Source organism: Meriones unguiculatus (assembly GCF_030254825.1).
Source record: "Meriones unguiculatus strain TT.TT164.6M chromosome 13 unlocalized genomic scaffold, Bangor_MerUng_6.1 Chr13_unordered_Scaffold_33, whole genome shotgun sequence".
Lineage (NCBI taxonomy): Eukaryota > Metazoa > Chordata > Mammalia > Rodentia > Muridae > Meriones > Meriones unguiculatus.
This window is the reverse complement of record NW_026843645.1, coordinates 7,580,475-7,600,911: the sequence shown is the minus strand read 5'-3', so window position 1 is coordinate 7,600,911 and position 20,437 is coordinate 7,580,475. Positions and strand designations below refer to the sequence as shown.

The following is a 20,437-nucleotide window of genomic DNA, read 5'->3' as shown; positions in this document are numbered from 1 at the left end:
TCATATTTATTAAGATATGTCCTTTCTGATGCCACACAATTAATATGTGTGTATTTCAATTAGGAAAATTGGTATACATATATATAAGATTACAATGAGATAATATTATTAAGAGTTTATGCAAAACTCCAGATTCATTTAAAATGTACATTAAATCTGTACAAAGTTTATGTCAGTTATAATTCAGGAAACTGAAAAGAGACCCATTACCTGCCTTCATTTTTCTTTGATTTGTTTTCTGTTACAACATTTGACTTTCAGCTTTGATATGAACACTATGTGGTACAATATGCCCTACAAATGTGTCTGGTGCCTCTGGAGGCCAGAAGAAGGTGCTGGAACCCTAGAAGTGGAGTTACAGATAGTTGAAAGCTTCTATCTAGATAATAGGAATTGTGGGTCTTTTCAAGAGCACGAAGTACTTCTGAACACTGAGACAGTTCAGGCCCCCTACATATGTGCTATTTTTGTTTTTGTTTATTGCCTACAAGAATGTATATATATACACAAAGTGCATATCTGATGCCTGCAGAAAGCAAAAGAGTGTGTTAGATTCCATGGAGCTGAAATTAAAGACAGTTGTGAGCCACCATATGTGTGCTGACAACCAAACTCAGGGACCCTGTATGAGAATCACATGCTTTTAAATGCTGAATCATGCCCCCAGAATGATTTAATTCCATATTTAACAAATTAAACAGGTTAATACTTCAACTTATGATATTCAATATTATGTTACCTAATTTCTACTTATATTATAGAACTGTTGCTTAGGTACTCTGTTATCTAGAGAAGGGTTATACAAACTTACCTAATATCACATCTCTGGTAGATCTTGTTCAGAAACAGTGACAATGTCTATGTTAAATATTATTGTTTTCCATAATACTCAAGATTACATCGTACACTATACATTCAGAATTTATTTTTTGTTCATCTGTCTTTGATAGAATTTAAAGTTAAATTTACTTGATCAACAGTCTTCTTTATGATACCCTATTTGAAGGTGATCATCAAGGCTCGTATGTGTGTGGATGATTCCTGTTTATATCTTGTTGGTTTAAAACCCAAACACATACATTTATCTCTAATGCATGGAGATATAGTCTTAGCTTATTAACTGGTTTATGCTCTAACATTTAAGATGGAAGCACTGTTAGGTTTTAACTTCATTTTAAGCAATTAAGAATAAAAAATTGTACAAGCAATTACTTTTCAGTTACTCATGACTCTAGAATAGGCAATTTATTTTCCATGAAGGTTCTTCTTATGGTCTTGTGTTATTAACCTAAATTTCATTTTATGTGAAAAAGCAGCTTTGGATGTGGTCACTATGTCTATACCTCATGGAACTTGACATATTCCATGAAAGCACATAAATTTTAATATTAAACTTGCTTTATCTTTACATGGATTACATTTGTATGTTACAGAATTTCATCTCACACTATGAAAGCATTTGTTAAAAGACAGTCAAACTTACTGTCTTCAAGTCAGTGCTTTCAGTCCCAAAATCATATAAGATAATTACAGACATATACACATACACCATGACAGAAGCCTTTCCATTTTGACTTATACTTTTAATTATAAGATGAAAATGTTTTAATGGCTTGACCACAGAAATTACTTAGTGGTAATGTTAGATCCTGAGCTTCCCTTGCATATGAGTGAGGCTTACCTGAAATGGTAAAAGCCAGTCTGTGTTTCTGTCTTCTGTAGATCCCATTTCAGTTTGGTTCAACAGCACTTTATGGAGGGCATGGGCCATGGAATACACTGCATTCCATATGGAATAGCTAGACTCAGAAATGGTCATCAGATCAATTTTTTTGTGATTAATCTTTAGGGAAATATTCACTGGGCAGGGATTAAGAGATTTACATGGCAAAGAAGGAAGTGAACAAAGAAAATTATCAATCCAGAATTTAGAGAAATAAAAATCTCCTTGGTATCGGGAGGGTGTAAGATCCTCAAGAAAGTTCTTGAAACCAGGGATAGTTCTCTTCTTTGAAAATGATACACTTCCTCTGAAAAAGTATATTAAATAATACTCATCTGCTGCAGAATCTAAATGTATTAAGTGTTGCTTTGCCATGAACCACACCTTCCCTCTGGCTAAAAATATTCTATTATCAAGGCAGAATATTAGCAAGGCATCTATATCACCATAGAATACCTGCACATTCACTTGCGTATGTTGGTTCAGGTCCACCAAATCAGCAACATATTTTAACCCTAGCTTCCAATAAGCAGGGATTTTTTGTGTAAAAGCCACACAGATATCTTCTGTTGCCATCTCTGCTTTCAGGTGAGAGAGAAACTCTTTTCCATTCAGATCATCAAACACAAAAAGCCCCACCCAGTTCCAGCCAAAGTATAGTAATAAAGAGATCACACCATGGGTTAGGCCTCTCTCTTTAGGAGACATCTGATAAAGGGATGGGAATATAACTTTGTCACTTAGCTCAGCATTAAAAGGTCCATATGTGACCTGAAGAAGCAAAAGAAAAAAAAATGATTTTGATGTTCTATATATTTGAGGACATCACCCTAAGAGAGGAAATGGGTTCATTCTTCAGATATGTATTCTTTAACTAAGTGATAACAATCAGAGCCACACTGTGGGGTTTGTGATCTTGATTATTTCCTACCCTTATGCTCACCCAATGTTTTCTTTGTTTATACTAATGCCTTCTGATGGATGCTTTGCTTCAGTATAGGCTGGAAATACTCAGTAGTGGGAGTATACCTATGTAGATATTCTTTGCTCTCTGAGGTGTATTATCCTGAATGATATCATAAAAATTCCTTGAAAATTTTTCACTGGAGGATTGTTGCAAATTTAATAACATGTCCTGTACTTTGTATTTTCTTATGTCAGATATTGACCATTCAATGTATTATCAGATGTTTATATGCTAGATTTGGCACTTAGGTGTTGTAGAATTTGACTTGTGAGCAAATACAGCCTCAGTATTCACAGAACTTCTTGCCAGCATTTAGAGATAGAATCATGAATACTATTAAGTTATCTGCTTCGAAATTATCAGAATGTACTGCTCATGCTTTTCACCACACTCTTTCCCCTACTAATCATTGCCATACTAAGGTAATTCATTCACTGCTTTTAAAATCTGCAAAAGTAAACAATTGTTTGTTTTCTTTTGGTCAGGTTTCTATGTGACTGTGAACAAAAATACTTTCCTAACTTACTTGTGGGACTTTGTAGAGCTCCAAAAGTGTTCCAATAGCAGCAGAAAATTCCGGCCTGGTTCCTGAAATGATTCCTAGAGCTTTCTGCTTTGTTTTGCATTTGTAACTAGGGATATAATCACTCCTTCCAGACAAGAACATCAGAGGGCCCTCCAGTGTTCTTTTGTTGGAATTAAAGGAATTGTAGACATGGAAACCCATGGTTATATTAGGAAGCAATTGTTTGTCCTTATTGATCTCCTCAATGGCAAAGTATACAGTCAGCAAAATTTGATAGTTTTTCCATTTTGTTCTAAACACATAGGGATAAAGTGATGAGTATAGTCAGTCATTTTCTTTTCAGAAATTCTTTATCAAATTCAGAAACTTCGAGGTCTTACGCCATGACATTTCCTGTGACATTTGAAGCTTTTGTGAATAAGCCCTGGACAACTTAGGAACATCATGGAATGGCTCCTAAAACCTCAGAAATTAAACTGCATCTAGTAATATTTTTTTTTATTTCTGTACATTGTCACTTGTCTGAGTTAAATGACTGCTAAATATATAGGTGCTGATAATCTTTCTGTTCATAGAAGCATCAGGATATGGAAGAGTTACTAATGTGTTCACTAGGAATATAGATAACAGTTACATGTCCTTTTATTTTGAAATGATTTTATTTCACACTCACTTAAAAATTGTAACAAGTTTGTTTGTATGCACTCCTACTGTTAAAGTGTCTCTTTGGGGGATAGGTAGATGTCCAGGCATTTAGGCACAACGAATCCTTTGAATAAAAGCTAATATTAGTTATCAGTGCCCATTGGGTAGCCTTCGAACCATGTGTAGCTCTGGCATCTTTGGGCACCAGCACATCTGGGAATTCACACATATACAAGAAGGTAAGCACTCAAGGCATGAAATAAAAATAAATAAACCTGTGTAAAATAGTGTTCTAGGGCCTTGAGAAATGACTGATATGTTATGACTACTTACTGATCTTGTGGAGGAACCTGATTCAAGTCCTAGTAGCTAGCTTTAGGTTTCAATAATATGTACCACCAATTCTAGGGTGTCCTCCAGTGGCCTGTGAAGGAACCATGCACACAAGTGGTACATACACAAACATGTAGTCAAAACACTGTAAACCTAATGTAAAAATTAATCTTTACAAAAATGTAAAAAAAAATAGTAACTAAAGAAAAGGTGTTTCATGAAGCTTGCAGATTAAATGAAGAAGTAGAGTTTCCTAAGTAAGGCAGTGAAAGAAAAAAAGTAAGTTATACTACCATATAAAAGAGAGGAAAACCCCAAGTATATTAAGACAGCACAAAAGTGCTCTCAAGGGGAGGAATGATAACTGTTCAGTACGTGGGCTGAACTTTCTCACTCATGGGCTTCAGTGGTTAAGGATGGGTCCTAAGAAGCTTCTTTCAAAACCTGTGGTAGATAAGAGTCTGGGTGACACTTACAGAGTTAGCTTAACAGAAATCATGAGCCTGAGGGCCACTAGATTCTACTGAAAGAATGATTCTGCCTATCATCACCAGGAAGAAATGCCTTTTGGATATAATATGTTAATCTGAGATATATGTCTAGATGCTATGTTGAGAAGGCATCTATTGGTCAACACCGGGAAATTAGGAACAACTGAGAGAAAGAAAATCAGTCTTTCCCAGGGATTATCCCATACTAAATATTGAACTGTATGAATGTATACATGTATCAATGAGAACTCCTGGAAAGAGCTGTGTCTGCAAAGACTGGCTATAGAAAGTTTAATAATATGGAAAGATTGGAATGTAGTAGTTTTAGGGCCTCATGACCATAGTCCAGGATACCTGACACACCCTGAGTAGTCATTTCTTGGGCACCTTTTCTGTTGAGATGATCTCTTATATATAATTAATAAAATCATTTTGGAATGTAGTAACCCAGCACACCACTGGCTTCTGCCAATCTAAAAGACAAGAATGACATCATATAGCATCTTGGGCCTGTATGATAACTTTCTCCATCTTCCTGCTAACCGCCTCTCTGATGTTTCCAGTGATGTACTGGATTTATAGCTTTCTTTATTCAGTTACTATGAAAAATTCATGATGTTGCTTCACATTGTAACATGGGATTAGCGATGACCTTAATTGTATTCAGAGACTCTCAGATTTATTCAACAATAAATTATCTCTTTTTTCCATTTGAGCTAAAGGCTGATTTTTTTTCAATCACATAAATGTAATACTAAAGACTAAACAATGTATTCAGTTGGTTTTACCTATATACTTATTCATTTATATATGTGTGACAGGAACTCCACATGAAGATCAGCAGGACCAATCATACAGGGCCCAGAGGGTTCTACAGAATCTGAAGCACCCACCAAGGACAATGCAAGGTTTTGGATTTAGGTCCTCTACATGTAAGTAGCTGAAGGGATGATTACGCTTCATGTGGACCCAGTAGTTAAGATAGAGGGATATAACTCTGACATGGACTATGTTTTCTGCTTGTTGATCACTTTCCCCTGATTGTAATGCCCTAACAGACCACAGGGGAGTGTGACGAACTCAGTTATCATAAGACTCCAGGAGCTATAGTGTGTAGTTATGGGGCAGAATAGGGGAGAGGGATGTGGGAAAGATGGTGGGATTGTGAGTAAAGAAGGTGCATCATATGACTAAGATGTAAATTGATTTAATTAATAAAAATATTCAAGTGAAAAATATGATAATAAATTAGACACTCTCCATCAAATCCCTCAGAGGGTTCTGCTAAATATGGAATTAAGGAATTTAATAAAAAAGGCTTTCTCTGACAGATTTCTGGAGTCAGTAGCTATGCCTATCCACAAATAAGATAGCCAGAAATGGCCTTTCTTTGATTATATTTCAACTGCGGTAATGTTGACAACTGAACCACAAGCTTCTCCCACCAATACATCCTTGCCCAACCTATGGACATTGTTAAGTTAAAAGCCATACTCTGATTGGCCAAGGCAGGTTAATTTTGCCAAGTTCCTTCTCCATTAAAAAAAAAAAAAACTCTCAGTCCTCATGAGTCTGGTGTTTGGAGACTGGTGATGCCCTGTGTGGCAGCTGAAGCCTTAATGCTGTTTTGTTTGACATCAAAAGACTGTCAAAGTCTGCTCATTACAAAGGAGCAGAGATTGTTATGGATGATCCTAGACAGTTTACCCAGGTATAATATTAAGTCTCTGTCATTTTGACAGATATAGAGGAAATTCAGATTATACCGCCTGCTCAAGGTCATACCTCTCAGATGTCTTGATGTGTTGACAGCAAGTTGTCACTATAGAAATTTAGTAGAGGTAAGAAACCTTAGGCAGCTCCTCTGAACAGGGTTCAGCTGCATGGTCCGTCCATATCATACGTGAAAGTCAGTCTTTGTTCTTTTCTACAGTTACCAGTTTCCTTGCTGAAAAAGGCATGGTGCTTTTTTTTTCCAGAACCTGGTAACTGTAGAATTTACTACACTATAATATCTAATCTCACAAAATTAGAATTAATGAAATTCAAACTAGAGCTACTAATACCTAACAGTTTGCTCTTTTGGTTCTTTCATTTAAAAGAACTTGCTTGTCAATCATTTCTCCCAGCAATCAGACAACTTTGTCTCCTGGTAAATGCCTGGATAGGGGAAAAAACACTTTAAAGTTGATGTAGATTTTGAATGTCTAAGGAGGTGATTTAAGGTATGTAACTGCAAGTTGTAAATGTCTGAGAAAGTGGTTTAAAATATGTGAAAATGAGACTTAAAGATGTCAAACTTTCAGAGTTTTAAAAAATGAATCACTGGAGTTCTGATATGCTCTGAAAATCACCAGGTGATAGCACTGGCTAGTCTTCTCATAGTTACACAATCAAAATTTTAGTGTCCTTTCATTCCTGATGAAGATATACTTCAATGCTTCTCATTGTGCTGAAATCATATCTGCCATTACACATTCAGAGAGAGGAAAGGCTGTTCATTTATCAGCCCAGAACCATGGTGTGTGTGTGTGTGTGTGTGTGTGTGTGTGTGTGTGTGTGTGTGTGCCCAAGCTTTAGCTGTAAAGCATGAGTGTACTCCAGGTGTTTACAGACACTTGCTTTTCCTACAGTGAGGATTTCAGAATAGATTACAGATTGTGCACATGTTAATATATTTAAAACTTTTATATCTTTATGTAAACTTTAAAAACTACTTCAAGGAATTGAGACTTGATCCACCTATCACAAGTCAAACAGAATCTAGATGAAAACATCTTTCAATTAACAATTTAGTCTTTTCTGTCTTTTGTCTATATCTGAGGATTGCCTTTTCCTTCCTCTTGTGTTTGGATTCCTTCTCTCCAGTTGCAGTGAGCTATTGAACTATGGTTTATCTATCTTGTGAAAGCATTCCTAAGAGTTTTTTACTTCTAAAATTAATTAGGAATCCTGGTGTGTGTGTGATTTTCTGTCTAAGTACTCCTTAACAATACAACTGCCAGGACCACAAACTTGTGTTTATTTTCCTGCTCAGAGAGTAAATATGTATTGAGGTTTCAAGAAGTTCTTTTCATCAAAGGATCATCCTACTCCCAAAATTGATGTTCAAATGAACACATGTACCAATTATAACATCAACTGAAAAACAGGAATATGAAAAAGCCTAATACTCCTCCACAGTATAAATAACCATAAATAACCAACAACCTAACTCACAGTTTCTCAGAGAGATAAAGTAGCAGGTGAATACTTCAGAAAGTAAAGAGATGAAGAACAGAGAAGACAGAAACAAACAATTAATTCAACTGGGCGTTGAGACAAGAATCAACAGTCTCCAAGAGAACTTCGATGAGGAATAGAATAAACAGCAATACACAGGAAAGACTCATTACCATATAAGACAAATCCTAGGATAAAATTGAGATTCAAAAGGAGGAGAAAGACAGATAGAAAGCTTGGAAATGAAAATCATAAAGTTTAAAATCAAATCACAGAAAACTGGGTGTCCAGCAGAGCTAAATAAACAGAAGACAGAATATGAAAGACATGAATTTCAGAACACTTTATTACAATATCAGTGATAAATAAATAAGTCATAAGTATGACCACAGTGTATAAACTCTGAGATACTTTTAAGATACTAAAGCCAGAGCATGTGAAATCACAGATACTAATATTTGTACTGAGGACATAGGGATATTCAAGTTCACGTTAGCAGAAATGTTCCAAGTCTCTGGAAAGAAATAGATATGCAATCATAAGACATTTAGATGGCCCAATAGACATGAGAAGAATAGAAACTTATCTTGACATATTAGAGTCACTGTGTTAAAAATATGTAAGTCTGACCATGGAATCACACCATGGAGTGGACACAAAAGTTGTTTTTTTTTCTATTCCTGATTTATTTCTGACTGGAAACATAACAAAGAAAAGTGGAAATGTGTGCAAATGAACAATGAAGCAGGAAAAAATGTGAAACTGTTTTTCAAATTGTTCTGTATCTAGTTCATTATTCTCAATGGAATTACATGTGTTTAGTAGGTCATGTACTATCTTTTATTCAGAACAATCAGCACATTCAAGCGAGTACTCACAGATCAGCATTCCATAGTTCACTTGGTTCTCTGTCAAAAGGATTCCGGACATTTTGGGGTAGATCAAGTGGGATGGAAATGGGGATAAATGTAGCAAGGTTAACATCGGCCTCCATGTAGGTGTTGGGCTCCCAGTAATAACCACAACCGAGCAGAGGCATCCTCATGTTATACACAGGTTGCAGGAAGAGGATGAGGCAAACCAAAAGCAAATACATGTCAGGCTCTTCACTACACAGAGTCAGTCCCCTGCATTGAGATTGATTCAATGAGATTGTTGGCTTAGCTCCTAGAAGAGGTTCAGACTCAACAGTGTCAGAGAAGACTTTGTATGCTACAGTTACTTCCTACTGTTGCTTCAGGCTCTCAGTCTGTGACTACCCAAAAGCTCTCATGACAGGCCAGCGCACTTTACTGTAACAAATTCCAGACAACTGAGGGTCACAGTGCTGAGATATTTCTGTCACTGTAGCCAGACTTGCTTTGAATTTGCTGTCTTTTTATTGTTGTTTCTCTCATCCATGTATTCTTAGAATCCCATAGCCCTGAAGCTCTGCACCTGGTTCCTCCATGTGGGTGAAAAACATGTTTGGTTCTTTCTTCAACAATCTGTATGATTTCATCATGGTCCACAGTGACTTTGGAGAGCACCAGAGTCTGAGACAAAATAGTCGGTCATCCAAAAACAGCTTGTTTGTTTTGGATTGCTGTTGTGAAAGTAGTTTCAACATTTGATTTTTCCTAGGAAGGGGAGCAGGGACAGTCATGCTTTGATCACTTTGATAGCTCTTTGATCACTTCTACCAGTCAAGGTGGCTTAAACTAAGCAACAAGGAAAGTAGATCCCAAAAGTTTTGATGAGACCAGATAAGCTAGAGTAAGATAGTAGAGGAGGAGGATGTCCCTTATCAGTGGACTAGAGGAGGGACATGGAGGGGGACTGGAGAAGAAGACTTCAATCATACTTTGACATGGGATTTTGACCAAGAAAGTAAACACTAGTGACTCAGCCTTATGCAGGACACCTGGGTTCAGGGTTTTCAACTCAGCTTTTGCATTCAGACCTCCTGCTGGACGTCTGGCACCAAATTCAGAATTATACAGGACAAAAAGAGGGGGCAAGCTGCTCATAGTCAATTTAAGTCATGACAGGGAACACATTTATGATGTGTGTGCTTAGTTTAGATTATCAGCCACTTTCCTCTTTACATTCTTTCCTGATTAAAAGACAAACATTAATCACCTTAAGAACCAGGATAGGAGTAAGTTTTGGAGCCTGTGAATATGAATTTCGTTTTGAACCTGGCAGCAGAAGTCTTGAGATGGCTGGACTCAGTCAATTATCTCTTAATAACAACCAAAAAAGAAAAGTAATTCATCTCTATACTTTCTCTACTTTACTGTAATACTATTTATCATAATTACTACTGATATAATTCATGGGATTTTTATTATATATATTATTATAATAAAATATATACAATATAATGCAAATCAAAATTTGATATCTAACTTATGTAAAATCCATTCATGAAAACACAGCCATGAAATTTCAAAACAGCTAAAACTGCAAGAGGCTTTGAATGTAGGAAAGTGAAAGAGAGATGTACTGTTAATTCTTGTATATAAACAAACAAAATAATTAATTGATGCCTCTTATGTATAATCTTGCAAAATTTGATTACTGAAATTTAAAAATATATATACAGATTACATACACAAATAAATCTATTTCTCTCTATATATATCAATCCAGATATAGATAAATATACCTATATAGTGAAATTTCTATGTAGGCACCAGCTTAATTTATGTTCAGTGAGTTGTGTAAATGCTGTAGTCAGTGATAGAAACTTGCAGTGAATTTATGGAGAGCAAATTATAATCTTGATAAAAGTGTGCATTGTTTGGGCATTCTAATAAGACTCCTTTGGCCACCACCTCAAGTAGATATAACCCATATTTAATTTTATGACAAGTTACATCCTGTTGTGACTCTCTCATCTTATTTCATCTGGATCACCTTCAGATATGTATATATTTTAGGCAGCTTTTGCTGTATTAGGTTACTACAGTAACATTCAATTGACATTTCATCTTCACTGTTTCTCTTCATATTACTTTGCATAATGTCCTCTTCCCCACTTCCAACCAATTCTTCTTTATGAGCCCATCATCCATCTATCAATAACTATTTTATTGACCTCTCCTAGGGAGATCTACTTACTTGTTCTCGAACACTAGTCCCTTATTCTGTGTGTATCCTACATAGTTTTATGTACTGTGCATTGCTTATCATTCACTTTAAATGTAATATTAACATGTGAGAAGATACATGCCATATTTGTATTTTTGAACTTGTGTTACTATATACTCAGACTGATTTTTTTCTAGTTTGCCTGCAGATATGCATTTACTTTCAAATTTCATGGTTTGCTTTGTAAAATGACTGAGTAATATTTTGTTGTGTAAATGTCCACATTTTCTTTATCTATTCTTCTGTTAATGGACGTCTGGGTTATATCCAATATCTGGAAGTGTTGATTAGAGCAATCATAAACATGTTTGCACAAATGTCTCCATGGAAGGATGAAACATTCTCTGGATATATGCCCAAGAGTAGTGTAGCTGGTTCTTGAGGCAGAACAATTCCCACCTTGCTGTGGAAAAGCCACAAGTATGTCCTTAACTAAACATGTTTGTACTCCTACTAGCAATGTCTGAATATTCTTAGCAATTGTGACTCTCTTTAGACCATACCTCAAACTACTTTTGATTTCCATTTCTCCAGTGACTATGGTTCTTGCTCATATCTTTAAATGTTTCTCAGCCATTTGAATTATTTCTTTAAGAATTATCTTCTGATATCTTTTTCTATTTCTTTCTTCAGAGACTGAAGATTTTTTTTTCATATAAGTCTTTCAACTGCTTGGTTAGAGTTACACCAACATACTTTATGTCCTTTGAGGCTATTTTGAAGAGTGTTGTTTTCCCAATTTCTTTCTCATCCCTTTTGTCTTCTGTATGTAGGAGTGCTACTAAATTTTTTGAGTTGATTTTGTATCCAGGCACTTGGCTGAATGGATTTATCAGCTGTAGGAGTTCCCTGGTAGAATTTTTGGGGTCACTCAGGTATACTATCATATCATCTGCAAATAGTGACATGACATGAACTAATGGGATGGCTCTTTGATCACTTCCACATGATGGGGTAGCAGCCTTACCAGTCCACAGAGGAAAACAACGAAGCCAGTCCTGATGAGACCTGATAGACTCTTGTCAGACGGAAGGGGAGGAGGTCCTACCCTATCATTGGACTGTGGGAGGGGCATAGAAGAAAAGGGTGGGTGGGATTGGGAGGGTTTGGGAGAGGGTGCTACACCTGGGATACAAAGTGAATTAACTGTAGTTAATAATACTAATAAAGAATTCTTTATTTAGAATTATATGTGTGTTTTATTTGTACTGTATATTTTCTTACTATCTAATTTTTCTTTTGACTTATTTATGCATTTGAATATTAGCCTTTATTTGGGTGTGTAGTTGGTGAAAGTATTTTAGCTTTCTGTACACTTCTACATTTTCAGAATGATGGTGGTCTTTTGTTATGCAGATTTTCAGTTATCTGCTGTATTTTTGAAGATGGTTTATTTTTATGCCTGGGCAAGGGCTAGAAAGATCTCCCCTGTTTATTGATAAGTAAGATTAATAGAGTAAAACTCTCCATCCTAAAACAATGTCAACATCAACATTCAGTGCAATCCTCATCAAAATTCCAGACAGTTCTTACCAGATGTTTAAAGGACAATTTTCAGCTTCAAATAGAAACACAAACAAACCATTAAACCTAAAACAATCCTAAATAAGAATTGCAAGAGGGATCGCCTATCCAAAGATTAAATTGAACTAAAAACTATGGTAGTAAGTAACAGGATGGTATTGGCAGAGTAACAAACACTTTAGTCGATGATGAGATCTAAGACCCAAGCAGAAATCCAAATACGTATGGACACTTGATATTTTTAAAAGAAAAAAATCTTAAAATAAACACTGGAAAAAAGACAACATCTTCAACACATTGTTGTGGTCAAACTAGAAGTATGCACATAAAATAATTCGAAAGATCCTTATGTATCACTCTGCATAAAACTCACCAAAATAAAGAGCTCAGTAAAAATCAAGAAACAGAGAATCTGATAGATGAGAAATTAAGGAATTGTATTTTCTCTAGTCATGAGAATGTCTTTTTCATGTTTTGGACTGTGTTGGTGAAGCTTATCACTTGAGTTTCTTAGACTTCTTCACTTTTTTATTTCTAGTTACACCTCAGTTTTTAATTTTATCGATTCCTATGTAATAAAATGTCTTCAACTATCTTCAGTGTGTTATTTCACTTTTTGTTTGTTTTCACAGACATCATTGAGGTTTTATTCATATCCTCTGTTATAGACTTGAATTATCTATATTTTGAAATCATTGTCTTGTTCTGTGGCTATATTAAATTTCTCAGGATCTCCTCTAATAGGATTTTGGTGATTTGGTGTCTTGGGTGTTAATGATTTTGATTTCACTGTAGTGTCTAGTTATCTCGGTTTCAGATGATTATGATTCTAGCTGTTGCTATCTGGACTTGTCTATTTTATGTTTATGATGTTTAATTTCTTCACTTCTGTTTCTCTAAGTCTTAGGAAAGGGTGTTGGCTGTGTATTATCTTGTAGAGAATTCTTCTGAGTGTGTGCCTTGATAGGTCATTAAGGATAATAGAGAGAGACTGTTCTTAGGTATGGGTGATTACTCTAAAAATAATGATGAATAAAGATAGCTTTTACCTCAGAGTATAGGGCTGGAAATGGTTTTGAAAGGAAATTGACCCCCCAAAGAAACAAGATGAAGTATCCATTTTCATGACTCAAAAATAAGTTTTCAATCAAAATTAATCAAAAGAGAAGGGGAAGAACACTTTATAGTCACTGAAGAAAAAACCCACCACTACCATTCAATAATGAACATTTGTGATGCAAATCTAAGGGTAGCATCATTCATAAAAGAAATATTACTAAAGCTTAAATCACACATTGACTCTCACATATTAATATTCAGAGACTTCAGCACTGACTTTCTCCAAAGGACAGATCAAGACAGAAAGTAAATGGGGAAATAAAGAAACTAACAGACATATTGAATCAAATGTGCCTAACCAATATATACAGAACATTTCTCAGAGGCTCATGAAACCTTCTCCAAATTTGACCATAAAAAGAGTCACAAAGCAAGCCTCAGAAGATATAAGAAGATTGAAATAACTCCATGAATCTTATTAGACATCCATGGATTAAAGCTAGACTTCAACAAGAGAAACACCACTTGGTCATGGAAGAAACAAAGGAAGAAATAAAAGACATTTTAGTTTTCAATGAAAATGAAGGCAAAACATACCCAAACTTATGAGACACAATGAAAGTACTGCTAAGAGAAAAGCTCACAACATTTTGATAAGTGAAGTGCCTTTATAAAGAAATTAGAGAGATGCCATACTAGTAATTTAGCAGCACATTTGGAAGCTCCCTAACAGAAGGAAGCAAACACACCAACATGGAGCAGTTGACAAGAAATATTCAAATTTGAGGCTGGAATCAATACATTGGAAACAAAGAGACTTGTATAAAGAATCAATAAAACCAAAAGCTGATTCTTTGAAAATATCAACAAGATAAACAAACCCTTAGCCAAACTAACTAAAAGACAGAGGGAAAGTATCCAGGTAAACAACATCAGAAACAAAAAGGGGGACATAACTACAGACAATGAGGAAATCCAAAAAAATCATTAGGACTTACCTCAAAATTATTCCACAAAATTAAAAAATCTAAAGGAAACAATTGATTTTCTGGATGGATGTCATCTACCAAAGATAAATCAAGATCAGGAAAAAGTTTAAACAATCCAATAACCACTAAGAAAATAGAAGGAATCATCAAAAACCTCCCAACCAAAAAAATACCCAGATCCAGATGGTTTTAGTGCAGAATTCTGTCAGACATTCAAAAAGAACTATTACAGATACACTTCAAATTGTTCCACAAAATAGAAACAGAAGGAACATTGCCAAATTCATTCTATGAGGCCACAGTCAAGCTGACACCTAAACCACATAAAGACCTAAGAAAGAAAGATAATTCCAGACCAATTTCATGCATGAACTTCCATGTAAAACACTCAATAAAATACAAACTGAATCCAAGAACACATCATATACATCATTATGGGGATGCAGGGATGGTTTAACATACAAAATGTCATCAATGTAATCCACCATATTAAAAAATTTAAAGACAATATTACATGGTCATCTCATTAGATGGAGAAAATACACTTGACGAAATCCAGCATCCCATCATGATGAAAGTCTTAGAGAGATCAAAGATAAAAGGTCTATATGTAAACATAATAAAAGCTATATACATCAAGCTGATTGCAAGCATCAAAATAAATAAATGTAGAAATATTGTAGAAAATAAATGTAGAAAAATTCAAAGCAATTCCACTAAAATCAGGGACAGGAGAAGAATGCCCACTTTTTCTGTTCCTCTTCAATATATATAGTACTTTAAGTTCTAGCTAGAGTAATAAGACAACTAAGGGAGATCAAGGAAGATCAGCAAGGAAGAAGTCAAATTATTCCTATTGGCCGATGAGGTGGTAGGGTATGTAAGCAACCCCAAACATTCCACCAGAGCTCTCCTTCAGCTGATAAACAGCTTCAGCAAAGTAGCTGGATACAAGATTAAATTTTTAAAAAAATCTGTAGCCCTCCTGTACATAAGGGACATATGGGCTGAGAAAGAAATTAAAGAAACTACACCATTCATAATATCTACAAATGTTATAATGTATCTTGGTGTGACTCTAACCAAATAAGTGAATGTCCTGCATGAAAAGAACTTCAAGGGTCTGAAGAAAGAAAAGGAAGAAGATGTCAGAAAATGGAAAGATCTAATCTTCTATATCCATAGGATTACCATAGTGAAAATGGCCATCTAACCAAAGGCAATCTACAGATTCAATGCAATCAAATAAATACCAACACAATTCTTTTCAGACCTTGAAAGAACAATTCTAAACCTCATATGGAATAATAATAATAATAATAATAATAAAAACAGAACAGCTTAAACAATCCTAGACAATAAAAGAACTTCTGGAGTTGTCTCCATCCATGACTTCAAGCTACAACACACAGCAATAGCAATAAAAACTGCATGGTACTGGCATAGAGATAGACTGGTTGGTTGATCAATGGAATTGATTCAAAGACCCAGAAATAAACCCACATACCTTTGGTCAATTGATTTTTGACAAGGAAGCCAGAAAAATACAATGAAAAACAGACAGCTTCTTCAACAAACCATGCTGGTCTAACTGTATCTCTGCATGTAGAAAAATGCAAATAGATACATATTTTTCTCCCTGAAAAAAATCTCAAATCCAAGTAGGTCATAGACCTCAATATAACTTCAGACACACTAAATCTGTTAGAAGAGAAAGCTGGAAGGACCCTTGAACGCATTGGTACAGGAGACAACTTCCTGAACAGAACACCAACAGAACTATAAGGAGTAAATGTTATCAATGGAACTAAATGTTAGTCTACACATTAGGAAAAGAACACATCAATCCTATTTTCAACACAGAGCTACATAAATACAGCATCCCATCATGATGAAAGTCTTAGAGATATCAAAGATAAAAGGTCTATATGTAAACATAATAAAAGCTATATACATCAAGCTGATTGCAAGCATCAAAATAAATAAATGTAGAAATATTGTAGAAAATAAATGTAGAAAAATTCAAAGCAATTCCACTAAAATCAGGGACAGGAGAAGAATGCCCACTTTTTCTATTCCTCTTCAACCTATATAGTACTTTAAGTTCTAGCTAGAGTATATATCCAAACTATACAATGCACTCAAGAAATCAAATTCCAATAAAAATGACCCAAAATACTAGAAATGAAATGATTAATGAATCAACAAAACCAAGAACTGGTTCTTTGAGAATATCAACCAGAGAGACAACCTCTTAGCCAAAGTAACTAAAAGGCAGAAAGAAACTATCCAAATGAACAAAATAAAAAAGGAAAAGAATGATAGAATTACAGAAATCGAAGGAATCATTAGGTCTTACTTCAAAAGTGTATACATCACAAAAATTTTATATCTGTATAAAATGGACATTTTTTGTGATAGATTCTACTTATCAAAGTTAAACCAAGATCAGGTAAATAAAACATCCTATCTTCCCTAAGGAAAGAGAGGAAGTCATCAAAAGTCCCCATCCAAAAAAGCCAAGGGCCAGATGGTTTCAGCTCAGAATTCAATCACACCTTCAAAGAAGAGTAAATACCAATACTCTTCAAACTATCCCACAAAAAAGAAGCAGAAGGAACATTAACAAATTGATTCTATGAAGACGCAGTCACATCACAGGCAAGACCCAAGAAAGACATGAACTTCAGACCAATTTCCCAAATGAACACTGACACAAAAACCTCAGTAAAATACTTGCAAACTAAATACAAGAACACATAAAAGATGTCATCCACCACTGTCCCATAAGCTTTATCCCAGGCATGCAGGAGTGGTCCAGTCTATAGAAATCCATCAATTTAATCCACCACATAAACAAACAGAAGAGTAAGAATTCCATGATCATGTCCATAGAAGCCAAAAATCCAACACCTGTTTATGTATAAAATGGAACTAAATGTCAGTCTACACATTAGGAAAAGAACACATCAATCCTATTTTCAACAAAGTGCTAATACCCAAACTATACAATGGACTCAAGAAATCAAACTCCAATAAAAATGACCCAATTAAATAATTTGCACAGAACTAAACAAAGAATTTTCAACAGTGAAATCTTGAGTGGCTTAGAAGCATTTAAAGAAATGCTCACCTTCCCTCATCATCAGAGAAATGCAAATCAAAATGGCTCTGAGATTCCATCTCATACCAGTCTGAATGATTAAGATAAAAAATCTCAAATTGTAGCACATCCTGGTGAGGATGAGGACAAAGGGGAACACACTTTCCTTACTGGTGTGAGTGTAAACTTTTACAAGCACTTTGGAAAACGATCTGGTGCTTTCTCAGAAAATTGGGAAGACCTAGCTATACCACTACTGGATATATATCCAAAAGAGGCTCTAGAAAAGGACACCTAATCAACTACAAGATTTATAGTAGTTTTATTTGTAGTAGCCAGAATCTGGAAACCACCTAGATGTCCCACAACTGAAGAATGGATAAAGAAACCGTGGCACATTCACACAAACGATAATACTCAGCCATTAAAAACAAAGCAATCAACTTCCACTGTTTTTCCCAGCCAGCGGTGAGATTTTTTTTTAATTCTCTGTTTCTTATCAGGCAAAGAAATCTTGCATTGAGCACGCATAGACACACCCTACCCACTCCACCCCATTCCCTTCCCCCATATCGACTGCATATGACAACAACTTCACGTTTGGGTCGGGACCTCTGGAAAAAAACAAGTTTCTCTAGGATTATAGTTATCAGATTAGAATAGGATAGAATATTGTCATAGTGATTATGGCATTTAAGGAGACCACAGGCCACAAATGCACACCCTCATGGTTTTATAAATGGCAAATGCACCCAGGTCAGGCCTGGACAGTTAGATGATGAGATACACTAAGGATGAGGAAAGGAAGACACCCTCCTCCTCTCCAAGCTCAGACACACCCAGGAACTTTTGCGGAGGAATTCATCCAAACCCTTCCTGGATGAGACAGTTCTGGAGGAGTTTCAAATTCCCTGCAGTCACCAGAGTGGTTAGTGCCACCTGAATTCACTGTTCCAATTGCTTGAGAAAAATTTGAAGGCACTGCTGACCCTTTGGACTCTATGAGTTCACAGCTCTAGTCACTAGCTTTCTGCTAGTCATTGGCAGAGGGTTTAGGTGTCGTGCTAAGCACATTAGCATCTACTATATACAATATATTAAGGATAAAACCCCTCAGCAAATGATGTCCTCACTAAAATATTTTCTAAACCAAAGGTCCCGAAAACTTCAATCTTAATTTGCATACATATTTTACATTTTCATAATCATTAAGAAGTGAGAAAGTAAACTTATCCAAGTGTTGTGCCAGCCAAATCTGAAAACATTAGTAGTGGATATTTTGGGAACAGGGACTGTCTCTGACATGAACTGATTGGCCTGCTCTTTGATCAGCTCCCCTTGAGAGAGGAGCAGCCTTACCAGGCCACAGAGGAAGACAATGCAGCCAGTCCTGATGAGACCTGATAGACTAGGATCAGAATGAAGGGGAGGAAAACCACCCCTATCAATGGACTGAGGAGGGACATGAGTGGAGAAGAGAGAAGGTGGGTGGCATTGGGAGGGGGAGAGGGAGGGAGGGAGCTACAGGGTGGAATACAAAGTGAATAAATTGTAACTAATGAAAATTAAAAAAATAAAAAAGAAATAAAAAATAAACTCAATCGACTAGGATAATCTCCAGACTGGACAAAGAGCCCCATGAGTTTATCTGACTGCACTTTTGGAAAAGAGCAACTTGGAAGTTAACACCTACTTCAGCTACCAGAGCTTTGAGACAAAAGAAAGCAGTAAAATTCAGGTGGGCAGAGCTCCCCGGGGAGAGACAGGACCATTTCAGGTGGATCCCTGGGATGCCCTGATGCCCTGCTCCTGGGAGGAACCCAACTCTCTTGGGCACTCAGAGGAAAGCCCAAGCTGACCCCCCCCAGCCCAAGCAGCCCAGAAACCATAGGCGCTTCTGAAGATTGCACAAGTCCTCCCCCACCAGCTCGGTGTCTTGTTCCTAAAATCCCCATCTGCCCAACATAAACAGGGCACGTGCAGCCAAAAGCCTCCTCAGCGGTGCAAATTCCAAGCTTCCAGCCAAGGGCGGGAGAACCTCATTTGCGCTGCCAGTGGCAAGCAGGCGGTAGAGAAGTGCAAACTTTTCAGTGACCCCGCGCCCCTCCATGCCCTTCTCCCCCACTGCAAATGGGAGAAAGAAGTAAGGAAAGACCCTTGATACAGGAAAATAAAGGATAGGGGAGGGGGCGTTGAGGCAGAGACCAAGCCTCTAAGAGCTCGGCCTTGGGTCCGAGAGGCGTCAGAGGACCCCGAAGGCCTAGCCCTCTCGGGTGGGGCGGGGGAGGGGCTGGCGCGAGGCGTGGCGCAGGTGCAGTGCGCGCCTCCATTGTCCATCGTTACGTAAGCGCCATTGCTATGGCTACAGACGCTGAAGGGAAAACGCTGAGCTGGCCCGGGCCAGGTGGGCAATGTCGAAGGCGGCAACAGAAACCCAATTCCCCGGGCGCGGTGGCGGCAGTCATGGCTTGGTTATTGGACTACTTCATCGTGGTAGGCTGAGACCGGGAAAAGCCAGGTAAGGGTGTGGGGCTGGTGCCGCCTGGGCTCCGCCTCCGCCCAACCAGACTCCACCTCCACCCCTGGCTCAGTTTCCGCCCACCCTGGACTCTGTCCGCCCCTGCCCCGGGCTCCTCCCCCTCCTCCGCCTCTGGGCTCAGCTTCCGCCCCCAGCAGCCATCCATAGGTTGTGCTGGGCATGGCATCGCGGCTGGGAGGCG

General features: G+C 36.9%; 1 protein-coding gene across 1 annotated transcript in view; it reads right to left on the bottom strand.

The window, feature by feature from the left end:
• Window positions 1–20,054, bottom strand: part of LOC132650767 (zinc finger protein 625-like) — a 37,381-nt gene extending 17,327 nt beyond the window's left edge. The window contains exons 1-2 of the mRNA XM_060376090.1: window positions 19,943–20,054; window positions 19,682–19,841 (exon numbers count right to left, since the gene is read on the bottom strand). Coding sequence (XP_060232073.1) covers window positions 19,682–19,841; window positions 19,943–20,054 — 272 coding nt within the window. The remainder of the gene's footprint in view (window positions 1–19,681; window positions 19,842–19,942) is intronic.
• Window positions 20,055–20,437: the final 383 nt, after the last annotated feature.